Here is a 17603-nt window from a genome sequence, read left to right on the forward strand (position 1 = left end):
CGATCCACACACAACTTACCACGCACCCATTGAGAGCGAGAACCACTAATCGCGACCACAAGGAGGTTACCCCATGTGACTCTACCCTCCCTAGCAACCGGGCCAATTTGGTTGCATAGGAGACCTGTCTGGAGTCACTCAGCACACGCTGGATTCGAACTCGCGACTCCAGGGGTGATAGTCAGCATCAAGACTCGCTGAGCTACCCAGGCGACCTACTGAGATCATATTTTTCCCCATTCTGATGGTTGATGTGAACATTGACTGAAGCTCTTGACCCATATCTGCATAATTTTATACATTACATTGATGCCACATGATTGGCTGATTAGATAATTGCATGAATATGTAGGTGTACAGGTATATCTAATAAAGTGGTCACTGAGTGTGTATACATATGAATATAAGTATATACAGCATGTGTGTGTGTGTGTGTGTGTGTGTGTGTGTGTGTGTGTGTGTGTGTGTGTGTGTGCACTGTATGATTTCTGTAGTATATAGTTGGCTATCCTGTATACATAACATCAACCCATAAAATATGTATAAGGATAATATATACAAAAAGGAGTGAGTTAATGACAAATAAATGTTATGTACAGAAGAACAGATACATGAAAAAAAAGAGCAAATGAATCATCAAATTCAATGTTTCATTGTTTTTTTATTCTTTCTTTTTTTGTGTGTTTACAAAGTTTTTTATTTATTTATTTATTAGCAAAGATCATCAAGACCCTAGTCACTGTTATAGTTGATATTAAGTTGAATTTGAAATTGTAATATATGAAAAGTTAGTCCGAATGAATGCATTCCAGTAGCTTAGTAATGTTTACCCTATAGTGTTTGTCATTATGTGTCCTCTAGCTGTCTGTTCCTAACATTATGAAATGACACGTCCTGTTAGGATTAAAATTAGGCCTTGGTCTTATTGAAGACAGCACCCGGATAATGAAACTGACATTTTTCTGTCCAATAGCAGTCTGCTACCTTGAACTACAACCCCCAATCAACCATTTCCTTCCTTATTGAAATGCATGGGCTGACCCTTCATTTCCACAGAACAGGCTGTTTACCAGGGTTTTCATGTGGGTTGGTTTTGGTTCCAAACCACTGTGATCACTAAATCACACAGTAAGACTTAGCTGTAAATTATTATTAATTGCACAAAAACTTAGATATGATATGTGATTCAAAAAAGGTCAAATCAAAAGGATGTTACATTGGGTTTCTCATGAAGAACAGTCTCTCTTTCTAAGCTTAAACAATTAACCATTTTATCAACAGCTTTGTTTTAAATTCAGCTCTTGATCTGTACCTCCCAAGCCAAGGCATTCTTATGTTGGAATGATCAAATATGCCAGTTTAAATATTGCCATCAGTTTTCAGATTTGTTACAAAAAACAAAACAAAAAAGTATTTGTTTATTTCCTGTCTCATTTACTACACAAACCAGACTTGCCTTTTTTTGAAAGCAAAAAACTAATCTAACTAAGCTTAATCAGTTTAATTCATCTTAATTTGTTACTCAAAAATAAAAAGCATCTTGTTGTCTCAAAAGTATTTGTATAAGTTGCTAAATGCCCGTAAATTGTTCTTATATTTAATAAAACAAATGCATTTTTTCCAATACTGATACACTTAATGAGAGAGAGAGAGAGAGAGAGAGAGAGAGAGAGAGAGCGAGAGAGAGCGAGAGATTATTTTATATTGTATAGTATATATTGTTATTATAGTTTTTATTTTATTTTATTCATTACCTGGCACCTTATTTTAATTCTATTTTTATTGTTATTTGTTACTGTTTTATTATTATTATTTGTCTTGTCATTATCTGTTGTGTGTATTAATGCTTTGGCAATATTGTATGTAAACACAGTCATCTAGTGAAGTACTTTAAATTGAAATTGAAATTGAGAGAGAGAGAGAGAGAGAGAGAGAGAGAGGGCGGGGTGCAAAGTCGTTCCCGAATTCATTTACTCTCGAGAAGGCTTGAAGTCTTCACTAGACGACAGTCAGTGTTATAAGACGACACTTAACACGGGTTATAACAACTTTCTCCCGGCTGTAGGAGAAACAATTGCGTAAACATTTGGGATTGCGACTCCGGCTGCAGATCCGGACCACAACAACACCCCCCAACAAACAAGGTATTCATCGTTTTCTGTTGCAATCGTGGATATAATAACAGTTTGCTTCTTTGGTTTAATACACTATTGTGTAAACCCGTTAACCGTGTGAACCGTTATTTGTAAGTAAGCCGTCACTACATAGACGCACTATAAAGTGCATTATTCATTAATTACGCTCATAAGATTCTTCATTGTTTCTTTACAGCTCCTTTTCTTTTTTGTAGAAGCTTAAAAGGTTTTCCTGTGACATTGGGCTGCCTTTTCTCTCTCACAAACACTTTTATTTTTAAGAGTGGAAAACATGCCCATATTGCTCATTTTTGGATTCTATGATGAAGTGACATAATTAGTCAGTATAATTTTAATGTTGCGCAATGCACTATAAATTTAACATGCCATGACAGCTCAGTTGTTTAACTTATGACGTGACTTGAATTTAAAATGGAGTTGTTTTACCAAACACCAGAACAATTTCAGTCACATTTCATAACAGTTCGTTTTTCCAGAGATTGTTCTCCATTCTCCTCTCTCATTAGGATCATAAAGTAGTTTGGAAGCACCCATGGAAAGATCATGTCATGATACATACTTGTTGAGTGAGAGGGTTGTGAGATTGTGACAGCCGAATTATAAAAGACCTCTGTGCACATGCTGGCAAAACAAACTGACCAAAGAATCCAGACCAGAGGTCTCCCGAGGGCACAGAAAACAAAACACAGGAATGATTTTGTGAAGGGAAACAGGGACAGTGTGTGTTTTGGGGTGTGGAATGGCAGGCCCAGTTCATATCCTTTCTTTTCATTCCTGCCTCAATTTCTTCACCTCTGTCACCCCTTCACCCTCTCTCTCTCTCATTCCAGTTCGGCTCCAGGAACAATAACAAGGAAACACCCAGGAGGGATATCACAAATCTTTTAGTTTTAAAATCAACCCAGGCATATTTTGCAGAAGAGCACCACCCTGTTAGGTAATCCAACCCAGGTAACGCTTTAGAATACTGTTCCTTCATTAGCAGGTAACTATGCAGGAATTAATGCAAGACAAATGAATAGTACTACATTAACACTTGAGTCACTACTATTAACTAATATGGAAACACTATTATCTAATTAGTAAGTAATTACAAACTGATGACTGTAGTAATTTACTATTAGCTAATCAATAATTACTGAATTTTAATGGCCTCTTTGAGAACGAATAACTAACTATGGCTAAATTAATATAACTACTAGTTAATTACTCATCCACACATTAACTCCTCAAAATGCAGTGTCGTAAATGTGAAGAATTATATTTTTATTGTCATATTGAAAATGCATCTTCAGAGAAGCATGATTGTGCCTGTTTTCTTCAGAACAGTACTAGATCAACTTATGAATGTAACATAAGAAGTGTCTGGTATCTGTATATGGGTCAATGACAAATAAGGATGTCAGAGTTGTTATATAGAAACATCTTTTAAAAATCTAGTTTAAAGGTTTCAAAATTTCAAAAAGGAGAAATATTTTTACAATTCATTTTTTAGTCATAGAATATGTTTGAATATGTTTATCATAGAGTAGGTGTATTCCAGTCATTTTTATATTTAGCAGTTTTATGTATTTTTGAATCACTTAATAAATCTAGTTGAATAGAATAATCAAAATGGTAAAACTACACGTCCATCACGCCTCTAATCCAATCAGCATTCACGATACTGGATGCTGGAGCTGAGGAGGCAGGTGGGGCTTCTGTGTTGATCCGCGCTGCTATGAACACACACGCAGTAAAGATATGTTTAGTTCTATTCAGATCGAAAATAGGCAAAGTACATATGGAAAATATATTTTAAAAGCATTTTAGCAGAAGTACACAGACAGATGGAATCGGCCTCGGAGAAGCATCATTGTCCGTTGACTTTTGGAGATCAGCGCACTTTCTGTAAACACTTTATTTTTATATTCATCTTGATTTTTTATTTTACGTTGAAAAGTAATGCTTTGAAAGCCGATTGTGGAGTTAATGTTTACACTAATCGCCGTGTATCAAACTTGTGGAGGGACTCCAGCAGTCGTGTAGTAACCTGCAACTGTGAGAACCTTTAAAAGCATTATATCCTGCTTTAGGTTTGACAAAAGATATTGTAAAGCATTAAATTGTTTATTATGAATTTTATGTTCAGTGAATTTAATGTCATAGAAAGATGTTTTGTATTTTTTTACATGTTTATGCAACTGATTTATGTATCTGATTAAATTAATAAATTGTAGAACCAAATACTTCAATATTAACTGGCAAGTAACACCTCAGTTATTTTTAATGGTTTATAATGCATTTTCACTTTAGAATACTGTTCCAAATGATCAATAACTCCTTTAGAAGCATGTGGTAACACTTTAGTCATTACTAGGGGGTTACCATGATCTTCACTTTAAAATACCGTTCCAAATGGTCAGTAACTTCTTTAGAAGCATGTGATAACACTTTAGTCATTATTAGGGGTTACCATGATCTTCACTTTAGAATACTGCTCCAAATGGTCAATAACTCCTTTAGAAACATGTAGTAACACTTTAGTCATTACTAGCAGATTACCATGATCTTCACTTTAGAATACTGTTCCAAATGGCAAGTAATTCTTTTAGAAGGATGTGATAACACCTCAGTCATTATTAGGGGGTTACCATGATTTTCATAGTACTTATTAATAGAAAACTATAACCCCAAAACACAGAAACAGCGTACTCATTTGTAAAGGTTAAGAGAGATATTCAAAAGAACCATATACATTTATTTCTGTGAGGTAAATTGGCCAGTAATGATATTTACTGGCAATGTAATAATTTGGAGGGATTATTTCTTTAAATTCATTCCTGGTTAAAGAGCACACGAGGGACACTGTCCTGCTTCTGTAAAGATGTACTTAATTTTTGTCACTAAATAAAATATTATCATTTACATTTAGTCATTCTAGTGCTGGAATTGGTGACATCATAAAGACTTTTGAATAAAAAATAAAAATCTGAAAATATATCACTGTAGTGACTCTTTAAATGGCATTTGTGGTATTGTTGGCTGATGAGTCCAGTATAGAAATAATGTAAACTTCAGTGGTGGGATGCTGAAAGAATTGTTATAGGAGTGAGGTAACCTCCCGAACTTGCAATAAGAAGGCCATTTATTTAAAATGACCCCTTAGTACATAGTTAGCTATAGGAGGCATAACAATATTTACTAGTTATTCATCGCTAACCCCAATCATAAGTCTGCTATTACCTACTGATTAGGTAAACAATCTTGTGTATTAGTTAACAGTAGTGATTAAGATGTTAATGTTGCCCTAGTCATTTGTCCTGCATTAGTTCTTGATTAGTTTAGCATTAATTATGAAACAGTATAGTTACTTCGTAGTTCTCCAGGAGGTATGAAAAAAATAGTAGTTACTGATGACCTAATTGTGAACTATTGCATTCATCTGTATGCTTTTACTTACTAATTAGTTAACCACGGTTTCTTGTTAGTTCATTGTAGTAACTAAAATGTTAATGTTGTGCTACTCATTTGTTCCTGTGTAGTTACCTGTTAATGAAGGAACAGTATTCTAAAGTGTTAACCCAACCCATTCTGTAACTTTAATGACTTTCACATTGAGTATGGATTTTGGCATGACAATAGTTGCTCAATTTCAATCTAGGCCATCTCAGAGAAAATCTAATTATAATATCATATTCTATATGTTCCTGAACTATACATAAAGTAGAGACTTTGTATTGAGTCTTAAAATAGTTGTGTTGCAACTCTGTGCATTTCTTAAATAGCTCACATAATTTTCTCTCCCTTGTGCCAACCCAGATGTGTATGACTTTCTTTCTTCTGCAGAAAATAAATGAAGATTTTTAGAAGAATATCTCAGCTCTGTAGGTCCATACAATGCAAGCGAATGGTGGCCAGAACTCAGAAATTCCAAAAAGCACATAAAGGCAGCATACAAGTACTCCAGATGACTCCAGTGGTTTAATCAATGTCTTCAGAAGTGATTCAATCGGTTTTGGATGCGAGCAGACCAAAATATATCTCCTTTTTCACTGTACATCTTGCCATTACAGTCTCTAGGCATGATCATGATTTCAACCTCCATTACGCTGGCGAAGAGCACTAGGATGGTGCTAATAAATGTGTCATCGAGCTTGAAATCATGATCGCTAAGGATACTGCAGATGTCAAGATTTATTGTGAAAAAGGTGTTATATTTTGGTCTGTTCTCACCCAAAACATAGGGAGTCGTATGGATTACATTTGAATTACTTTTGAATTTTATTAACAATAACTATAATAACTATGGTATTTTGGGCAGAAACTATGGTTGTCATGGTACATGTTTGTAGGGGTTGCAATATATGATGCTTTCCAGTTCAAACTGGATGTAATTGATTTTACAGATTACATTTTTGTAATTATTTCTACAGTTTGAGAGTGTACATGCTCAAATGTTCAAATGTTTAATTTATTTTCTTTTCTTTTTTTTCTTTTTTTTCTTTTTTTGAGTCTGTGAAAGAATGTAAGAGTCTATATCTATATTTATGTCACAGTTGTTTTAGTCATTAAAAAGTGTATAAACCAACAGAGAAAATACAGCATATTGCACAGTTTGTAGGTGTCATTCCAGGTAAACACAGAATTTCATATTTTGGTCTTGGGCAGAGAAAATTTAAGAACCCCTGATATAAAGTGACCAGTCTCATGACAATAGGCCAAATTAAACATAGCCTAAAGGCCCAGCCCATGTATACTTAATTTTTGCATGCTCCGGAATGCCTCATGATTGGTCGACCGTGTTGCCTTTGTGAGTATACTCTTATGACCACGAGAGAATACGAATGTGTTTGACTCATGCCCACTACAACTTCTTTGTGATACTCTTTTAGTAGAGTCAACAGCCGGCGCATGCACCAACGATGCGCACAGATGATGGCTGCGTCCGCGAGTCAAGAAAATCTCAGCAACGCAGGCATCATGTGTATTTTGGCCTTAAGTTTTAAGCATTTTTTTAATTTTCATTTTATTTCTTGACCACTTGATGGCACTGTCCCCAAATATTTCATGTTGCCAATGACATACAAAGTTATACGCAAATGCATCGAGTATCATTCAACTCTGCATGCCCTAAGGAATGCTTTTAGACCACACTTTTCAAAAGTAGCCATTTTTCATATTTATTAACCAGTAGTTGGTGCTGTGCCGAAACAGCTCAAGTACCCTCAGGACATTATGGCTATTACAAATACCAAGTTTATTTTCAATACGTTAAAGCGTTGCCAAGATATGGCTTCACTACCTCTTTGGCATGCTCGCCGTCAAATTTGTTATTTGTTAACCGTTATGCGAGTTATATCTCTATCAAAAAGCCCTGATGACTTTTTGTCACGAGTGTCCATAGATGATACTTGCCTAATGTATGGAAAATCTAGTCTAAAAGTTTTGTTTCTAGGCCCAATGTTTCAAAAATCATAAGCATAAACATACAGTAAGAGCAAATTTGAATTGTTGGTGATGCAAGAGGGTTTGGGTTAGATGTGCCAAATTTCACAACTTTCCTCCAAAGGGTTCTATGGGCTGCCATCAGTGTCAGAAATTCACTTTACTATTAAGGGGCAATATTTACCCCATGCATTTGATTTTAAGGGGCATATATTCCTTTATGAGGGCAATTTTTTACCATTAACATTAACAAGTGGTTAAATGCTTAACTAGGCCTAGAATAGAATATTAAGCTTTAGAGATGCACCGATACCAATTTTTGAAGACCGAAGTACAGACCACTTAGGTTGAAGTCATTAAAACAAATTTTTTAACCACTCCACAGATATAATATTAGCAAACTATAGTTTTGGCAAGTCATTTAGGACATCAACTTTATGCATGACATGAGTAATTTTTCCAACAATTGTTTACAGACAGACTGTTTCACTTTTAATTGACTATATCACAATTCAGTGTGTCAGAAATGTACATACACTAAGTTAACTGTGCCTTTAAGCAGCTTGGAAAATTCCAGAAAATGATGTCAAGCCTTTAGACAATTAGCCAATTAGCTTCTGATAGTGTACTGAATTGGAGGTGTACCTGTGGATGTATATTAAGGCCTACATTCAGACTCAGTGCCCATTTGCTTGACATCATGGGAAAATCAAAAGAAATCAGCCAAGAAAAAAATTGTGGACCTCCACAAGTCTGGTTCATCCTTGGGAGCAATTTCCAAATGCCTGAAGATACCACATTCATCTGTACAAACAATAGTACGCAAGTATAAACACCATGGGACCATGCAGCCATCATACCGCTCAGAAAGACGCATTCTGTCTCCTAGAGATGAACGTAATTTGGTGCAAAATGTGCAAATCAATCCCAGAACAACAGCAAAGGACCTTGTGAAGATGCTGGAGGAAACAGGTAGACAAGTATCTATATCCACAGTAAAATGAGTCCTATATCGACATAACCTGATAGACTTCTCAGCAAGGAAGAAGGCACTGCTCCAAAACTGCCATAAAAAAGCCAGAGTACAGTTTGCAAGTGCATATAGGGACAAAGATCTTCCTTTTTTGAGAAATGTCCTCTGGTCTAATGAAACAAAAATTTAACTGTTTGGCCATAATGACCATTGTTATGTTTGGAAGAAAAAGGGTGAGGCTTGCAAGCCGAAGAACACCATCCCAACCGTGAAGCATGGGGGTGGCAGCATCATATTTTGGGAGTGCTTTGCTGCATGAGTAACTGGTGCACTTCACAAAATAGATGGCATCATGTGGAAGAAAAATTATCAACATCTCAAGACACCAGCCAGGAAGTTAAAGCTCAGTTGCAAATGGGTCTTCCAAATGGACAATACCTCCAAAGATGTGGCAAAATGACTTAAGGACAACAAAGTCAAGGTATTGGAAAGCCCTGACCTCAATCTGATAGAAAATTTGTGGGCAGAACTGAAAAGCATGTGCAAGTAAGGAGGCCTACAAACCTGACTCAGTTACACCAGTTCTGTCTGGAGGAATGGGCCAAAATTCCAGCAACTTATTGTGAGAAGCTTGTGGAAGGCTACCCAAAATGTTTGAACCAAGTTAAACAATTTAAAGGCAATGCTGGCAAATACTAAGAAAGTGTATGTAAACTTCTAACCCATGGGAATGTGATGAAAGCAACAAAAGCTGAAATAAATAATTCTCTCTACTATTATTCTGATATTTCACATTCTTAAAATAATGATCCTAACTAACCTAAGACAGGGAATGTTTTCTTTGATTAAATGTCAGGAATTGTGAAAAACTGAGTTTAAATTAATTTGGCTAAGGTGTATGTAAACTTATGACTTCAACTGTACAAGTAGTTTTGTGTTTGTATACGTATGCCATTTTATTTGTATCTGTCTTGGTATAGTTAATATTAGCATTTTCAGCATAACTAACACGTATGATACTTTAATTATGCTTTAATAGTGATTATACATATTGCTCTGCTGTGGCGAATTCTCAGGGCCAGCAAAGCCTTCTCTGCTGGCCTAACATGCCAAATAAATAAATATTTTTCATCCTTTCATTCTCACTCACCTTTTTGTCTATGTATTTTTAATTGCTTTCCACTCTTAATGAATCTACAAACAAATAGAGAAAAACGAAACGAAAAATCGTATGCCAGAAAGCCGAGCTCGTTAGCCAAAGCAGCACGTGAGTCTGAGCTCCACCCCCTCAGGCCTTCAGAATTTCCACATAATCCCTCAACAGTGCAAATGAATGAGCAACTAAAGTCAGATTGTCAGATTCATCAGCCAAGCAGATTGATTTATTTGTTCTTGGTGGGTGTGATCTTTAGGATATGTCCCGGTCAAGGCCTTCTAGCTGGCCTTGAGTGACGCAATCACGCTTTAAGTGATGTACATAATTTGAAAGTGAAGAGCGTGAGATCGTCATCACTGCCGCTATTGCCATTTAGAAAGAGATCCTTATGGATTTACAAACACAAGATGTTCTGCATGACCGTGTGATTGCTTAATTTATTAAACAGGAAAGGAGTACTGATTTTCACTTCAAGCAAATTGGTAAGTGCTTTTTGCACTGTTATAGCAACATCAGGAGTTTTCTAAGTGTAAATTAGGCTGCTTGAGCATTCAGTGTCGGATCAAGTTTTGAAAAGTAGTGTTGCATCGTAAAGTCGGATTTTACAACTTCCTAATAGGAAAAGTGCAATGGAATGCATCTTGAAGTCAGAATTACAACTTGTAGGCTCATGCAGAAATTCTCAACTCTGATTTTGCCGAGATGCAGGGGCATGATGTCACACAAACATGTCGACACTCAGGGAGATATACAAAATAAGTGATAAACATTCACTTTATTAAGTAATATCGATAAATTAGTTTCTTTCCACATTACATGATATTAAAGCTTGTTTAACAAACGCCTGCAGAAACAGGTGTATAAAACATTATAATCTCTTTTGATAATCGTACACCTGAAGCACAAATGCTAAGGCTGCAGCATTGTTTATCAGTTGGGTTGCTAGGAGACATCTCTCATGAGAGTCAAACCCCTGCTAAGCTAATGGGAGGATTGCAGTTCCGAATATCGGGGAATGGAATTAATTTACGGTCGGAGATATCAAGTAGGAATATCCCACATCCAACTTGAATGGAACGCAGCATAACCGTGTACCCTGAAAAAACGAAGTTTATTACAAGCAACATTTAAATTGCAAATATTATTAGATATATTTTTCCAGGAATTATAGACCTCCTTGGTCGATTCATATGAAAAATTATGATTTTTGACGTTCATTTCACAAAACAGTCAAGCTGCAGTTAAAATTAGGCTTGGTTGAGCATTAAGTGTCGTTTCAAGTTCTGGCCTTTGTGCGTGGACATGTTTTTAAAATGTCAATTTGTATTACTAGTTGAATGCCATGTAATGTATGAGAGGCATATGGTGTCTTATTCATTGTGAAACTGTGTTTTCTTAATGGCATGAATCGCACTGAAGGCCTAGACTTAAAATGCACAGCCCGTAGCTGTTGCTTTGGGCATTCATGGAGTAGGAAATCCAGCCATAGTATTGGTGGATTGTTCTGGGTTTGTTGCATTGAGCCAGAGTAAAATGTTTGTTTGATTGCTTTACCCTCTGTTGTTGTTGGGCTAAGTAAAAGTGGCAGACAGGAACTCCTATTCCTTTTTCTAGCATCTTTACATAACACATATGATTTTTGTAAGTCATTGTGTTTTTCTGCACGTGCCTTACATTTTTTTTTTTTTTTTTTATGTAAAATTTAAACTTGACACAGTGTCTAAAAAATAGTGAAAAACAATGGGGAATACAGAAAAGACGCACGCATCCCTTCGTGCGTCTGTGAGTGAGAGCAGGTGCCTGAAACTAGTTAGGTAGGCCTGTTTATTTTGTAATTAATTACAACCCTTAACCCGTCCTGAACCCAAAGTCTTACTTTAAAAACTGACCTGAACCTTGCCCAAAACACAACAGTTTCTGGGGTCCTGTAGGGCCTGAATCAGGTTACAGACCTCTAACACACACACACACACAGCATTTTTAAAGTTTTGAACAAGTAATGTGTTCGTAAATAACAATAGGGCTGCAACAGGACAAGATATTAAATCAATATCAAGATGAAAGGGATTAAAGAGATCTCCTTTGTGATTTTTATTTCCTGTGGTTTCATTTGCCTGTAGGATGATGACCCAGGAGGACATGGACTATGAAAATTACACATATGAATACATGGAATATGGATATTTGGAGGAGTCCAATGCTGAAGGTTATACTCAGAGAGAAGCTCTTCACATTATATCAGTGATCATCTACAGTCTGGCGTTTACTCTGGGTGTGATTGGGAATGGAATGGTTATCTGGGTGACTGCCTTCAAAAGCAAAAGGACTGTGAACAGTATTTGGCTACAGAATCTGGCCATGGCCGACTTTGTGTTTGTGCTTTTTTTGCCATTCTCCATTGACTATGTGCTGCGAGATTTTCATTGGCTCTTCGGAAAGCCGATGTGCAAGCTGAACTCCTTTGTCTGCACCATGAACATGTATGCCAGTGTGCTCTTTCTGACCATCCTGAGTCTGGATCGCTACGTCTCACTGGTCCACATGAATTGGTCGGAAAAGTTCCGCACCAAACGGCGGGCCTGGTTGCTGTGTGCACTGATTTGGATCACTTCCTGTTGTTTAAGCTGTCCGACCCTGATATTCCGAGATACAATCCAACATAATGGGAAGATTGTATGTTTTAATAACTTTCACGATAAGAGTGGCCACATTTTGGCGATAAGACACATTGCCATGGTATCACTGCGCACCGCCGTGGGCTTCCTCCTTCCGTTCGGCACCATCATGGTGAGTGGCATACTACTAGCTTTGAAGATGCGGCAGTCCAACCCTGTACGTTTGTCCAGCTTCTCCCGAATGGTTTCTGCTGTGATCCTCGCCTTCTTCTTGTGCTGGGTGCCATTTCACACCTTTAGCCTCATGGAATTGACTATGCACCATACCACCTACCTGCACTCAGTGCTCATTGTGGGCTTTCCCCTTGCCACCAGCCTTGCCTTTTTCAATAGCTGTGTGAACCCAATCCTGTATGTACTGCTAACCAAGAAGGTGAGGAAACTTGTGAAGAGGTCATGTTTGAGCTTCACCAAGAGCTCGCTAAGAGAGCTGAGTCAGTCCGTGTCGGCTACTGAATTAGACTCAGAACTACTCAGCTGCTCTCCAGAAGAACCCAATGCTAACTCATCTGTCTGAAAAGATCAGCATTTTGCAAAACTTCATTGCATGGTGAAAAGTATGCAGACACCACCTTCTAATTCCAGGCCCCTTCATTTCAGTAAAGACAAATCTTAATGCTTCGCCAATCAATAACATTCTAGAGTAGTGTTTCCCAATCATGTTTCTGGAGTATCCCCAACAATGAACTTCATTATCCCATTTACACCTAGTATGAAAGGAATATTCGGGGCTCAATACAGGTTAAGCTCAATTGACACATTTTTTTGCATAACTACCAAAAATAATTTTGACTCCTTTTCTTAAAAAAAAAAAAAAAAAAGCGATATTCTGGGTTACAGCGAGGCACTTACAATGGAAGTGAATGGGGCCATTGTCGCACTGTGGCAGTGATGAGCGGGTGTGGAAGAGACAGCGCGTGCACGTTTAAGTGACAAATCGCGCACAAACTGTACGCTACGCTCGTGCAGACTGACGCTGCACTCAGGTTATAGTTTATAATCAGATTTATATTAATTGACTTTGAAGTTGAATTCATTCATTTGCTGTTTCTTTTCCTCTATAACGGTCCAGTAACTTAACAATACTAAGAATTACCTTAAAGGCATGCACGTTAATAACTTTATGTTATGACAACATCACGCGGGCCACTAAAATATGGTTTGCGGGCCGCCTGTTGAGTACCATGTCTTTAAACCCTCCAAAAATGGGCCCCTTTCACTTCCATTGTAAGCACCTCACTGTTAAATCGATTTTTTATTTTTTTAATGTAAAGGATGGATCACTCAAATAATATTTTTGTGGCAATCAACATTATGCCACAAAGGCTGTTGATTGACCTTCACTTGTATTGAACCCGGAATATTCCTTTAAGGTGCGTTTTTGATGATCCGATCACATATGGTCAGGTAAGGCACATTGCTGTTTACACTTGGTTTTACCATGAATCTCAAATGAGTCTCCTGTTACCATTTGTGTTCGGATTTCAAGGGGAGGGTCTCTGATTTCATGACGTCATACATCAGTCACTATGTCAATGTGTTGCTGCATGATAATTTAATCTAAACACAAAAGCATAATTTTGAGGTGAATTCTCTGTCATTTTAATGGAGTACTTGAGTTAGCTGAGCTTCAAAAGTTTGCACTTCTCATCAGTGTCACTGCATGTTGATTTCTGTATAGAGAGAGATGGATTACATCTGTCCGAAGAGAGAAAGATACCAAATTTATTGTCACTACCTCACCAGCTGCATTTGAAATACCATTGCAGCAGTTGTGACTAGTTTGCTGGATTTTTTAAATTTATGCCAGGGTAATATAACACAAAGTAAAGTGATATAAATATATTAAATAAGTAAATATATATATATATATATATATATATATATATATATATATATATATATATATATATATATATATGCTAGATTTACACTGCTTATTTAAGGCAGAAATATGTCATTTAAATCTGTGGCTGCATCTCATCTAGCTCCCTAGCTCCATATATTGTGAATCAGTAAATCATGAACACAAATTCGGACACTGACAAGTTTTATTGATCCACTTAAAGGGATAGTTCCCCAAAAATGAAAATTCTCTCATTATTTACTCACCCTCATGATATCCCAGGTGTGTATGACTTTCTTTCTTCACCAGAACCAGAAAATATCTTATCTCAGTAGGTCCTTAAAATGCAAGAGGATGGTGATTCGATTTTTGAAGCTCCAAAAATCACAGACAGTCAGCATAAACTTCATCGATATGTCTCCAGCAGTTAAATGAATGTCTTCTAAAGTGATACGATTGCTTTTGGTGTGAAAAAGATAAATATTTAAGTACTTTTTAACTTTAAATCATCGCTTCTGTTAGAGAGGGTTGTGTTCAAGCGGTCTCTCATGTGACGTATTGCGTTGCCATGTTACGGATGTAAACTCACTTTCTCCTCTCGGTTGAGACATCCAGGATGAGCACACAAACACCCCATTGTGAGTAAAGAAACGGATAAATACAGATCTAAACAAAAACCAACCAAGCTTCTGTACAGTGTTCCTCCTTCTCGCTTGTAAACAGCGCTGCTCTTCCAGCTGTGACTCACGTGCCTCAGTTCTCGCATTTCAAATGCCAATGCAATTACGTGACGTGCATACCACTGCAGAATGGAAGCATGATTTAGAGTTAAAAAATATTTATCTTTTTCGCACCAAAGGCGATCGTGTCGCTTTAGAAGGCATTCATTTAACAGCTGGAGTCATATGGGTGATGTTTATGCTGACTGTCTGTGATTTTTAGAGCTTCAAAAATCGGATAACCATATTTTTCTAATTTTCTTAAAATGTGTTTGTGACGAGGAGGAGGGCGGGGCCGGGCCGTGAGTGCGCACTGCCGGCCCCCAGTCGGGCTAATCAGCCGAGGAGAGGGATAAGGATGACCCAGATGCGGCAGTTCGGGAGAGAGAGAGCCACATGCAGCTGCCGTGTGTGTGTTTATGTTTGTGTTTTTTGTTTAAGTTTTCATTAAAATATTATTTTGATGCTTCGTCCAGTTCCTGCCTCCTCCTTGCCCATTTTAACCATGTTACAGTGTTCTAGTGAAGAAAGACAGTCATATACACCTGGGATATCATGAGGGTGAGTAAATAATGAGAGAATTTTGGATTTTTGGGTGAACTATCCCTATACATTGGGATGCTCATGACTCAGGGTGCCTCAATCAGCTCCCTAGCTCCCTATATTGTAAAAAGGTATATCATGAACACATATTCAGGCACTGGCATGGGTTAATAACAACACAGGTGTGTATATTTATTGTATAAACAGGAGTGATTTTGCGAATGCAACAGCCCTAGAAACTGCCAATTCCCTGGTCAGTGCCCTGACTACTGAACTAGGGAGCTTATTGAGACCCTGTGAAAAGGCTCCATTCAGAAGTGCAATTCGAGCTAACAAGCTGATGACATTTAAATAGGAATCCATGTGGTCTTGGGGGTTCTTCAGGTCCAGGATTGAGACACTGGTCGAGAATTGTGTGCTTCTAAAACAGTGCAGCAACGGTTTGGTCAGGGCCCTTTTCTGTTCCAGCATGACAGTGCATCTGTACACAAAACAAGGTCTATAAAGAAATGATTTGTCAAGTCCAGGCCCCTGTCCATCTTAACATTAGTGCCTGACTTCACTGAGCCTTTTTACATGCACAGCACTATACTCATAACTACCAAAAATCAGTTTATTAAAAAAAATGGGTTATGCTCTCCTTTTGATGTCAAAATAGCCATTCGCACAACATTTGTGTACATTGGATAAGCCGGTGAAAACGTTGATAAAGGTGTTTAAAAGCAATGCTGTATCGGTGTAATGGGCAAAAATCTGTTTTGATCGGTGTATGCTAAAACAGCTTTCCTTTAGGGGGTAAGGCCAAAACCACACACGTTATCAGCTTATGCAAGAACATGCATGTACAGTAAATGTGGCCATTGATGTTCTTGTATCTGAATGGGAGAAAATTCCTGCAGACATGTTCCAACGTCTATTTGAAAACTTTCCTAAAGGAGTAGAACCTGTTAAAGAAGAGAGAATCAACTCAAATTAATGCAGATGGTATTGAAATGAAATGTTCAACAAACAGGTATAGATGTGGTGTTCTATATAGTGGCCAGATAGTGTATCGCTTTAAAATATACTCCCGGACTCAAGAAACTTTTTAGCAAATATGTATTACTATGTCATCTATTTTATGTTTAGACAATGTAAAGAAATAAAAGGGTATATATACTGTAGAGTCTCCTGTAACATTTTAAAAGTGAATAAATTACTTTTCTATAAAAATTGTTTCTGAAAATCTCAGACTATAGCTGACATAAAGAATAATATACAATATGATAATATGTTAACAAAGAATGTTATTTAGAAAAGTTAATTTTACATATTTTGTAATTTGGATACACTATAATTGAATAAATAAACTTTGTAACAAACTTTTCATGTTTCAGAATCATACAGTTTCATCACTACTATAAACACATTATTGCTTCAACAGCAAATCTGGTGCCCTTTTTTTTTTTTTTTTTTTTTTTGTGCAAAACTCAACAGTTGAACAAGCAACTTTCAATGTACTAGGACAGCTCCCATTGTTACCACATCGTTGGTATGATGATGATTCACCAAGCAAAACTCAAAAACAGCAAAAAAAAAAAAAAAAAAAAAACACCTTATCTGTGCAAACACAAAGAAATGTCCTTATGTTCAGAAATTCTATGGCACAAGTCTTTCCGACCATGTGGGGAGTCTTCAAGGTAGATCCTGCCCAATGGGGGAGGAGTTACTACAAACATGGAGACTGGGGCAGATGGGCTCTGCCCAAAGAAGACGCAGTTTGCCAACAGGGAAACGAATTAGCAGAAGATATACAGGTGCATCTCAATAAATTAGAATGTCGTGGAAAAGTTCATTTATTTCATTAATTCAACTCAAATTGTGAAATTCGTGTATTAAATAAATTCAATGCACACAGACTGAAGTAGTTTAAGTCTTTGGTTCTTTTAATTGTGATGATTTTGGCTCACATTTAAAAAAAAACACCAATTCACTATCTCAAAAAATTAGAATATTTTGACATGCCATCAGCTAATCAACTCAAAACACCTGCAAAGGTTTCCTGAGCCTTCAAAATTGTCTCTCAGTTTGGTTCACTAGGCTACACAATCATGGGGAAGACTGCTGAT

The 17603-nt window shown here is 37.0% G+C and overlaps 1 protein-coding gene across 6 annotated transcripts; it reads left to right on the forward strand.

Annotated features, from left to right (window-relative positions):
* The first annotated feature begins 1976 nt into the window (after positions 1 to 1976).
* Positions 1977 to 16870, forward strand: cmklr2 (chemerin chemokine-like receptor 2). 6 transcript variants are annotated; one of them, XR_007898471.1, is made up of 3 exons: positions 1977 to 2144; positions 2987 to 3141; positions 5985 to 9680. XR_007898471.1 is itself a non-coding variant. In XM_051710496.1 (3 exons), exon 3 carries the CDS (start codon positions 11834 to 11836, stop codon positions 12902 to 12904), a length of 1071 nt encoding a protein of 356 aa, XP_051566456.1. In that variant the 5' UTR covers positions 1977 to 2144; positions 2987 to 3107; position 11833; the 3' UTR covers positions 12905 to 16870. The 6 variants fall into 6 exon arrangements, 3 of the variants coding, with proteins under 3 accessions (XP_051566456.1, XP_051566457.1, XP_051566458.1); XR_007898470.1 differs by having other exon boundaries at positions 2987 to 3107; XR_007898469.1 differs by having other exon boundaries at positions 2987 to 3093.
* The last annotated feature ends 733 nt before the right edge of the window (positions 16871 to 17603 follow it).

Source organism: Myxocyprinus asiaticus, chromosome 11, assembly GCF_019703515.2.
Source record: "Myxocyprinus asiaticus isolate MX2 ecotype Aquarium Trade chromosome 11, UBuf_Myxa_2, whole genome shotgun sequence".
Classification (NCBI taxonomy): Eukaryota; Metazoa; Chordata; class Actinopteri; order Cypriniformes; family Catostomidae; genus Myxocyprinus; species Myxocyprinus asiaticus.

Bases quoted from the DNA above. Each gene is read 5' to 3' on its own strand.
- cmklr2 (XM_051710496.1), top strand. From the start codon at position 11,834: ATGATGACCCAGGAGGACATGGACTATGAAAATTACACATATGAATAC.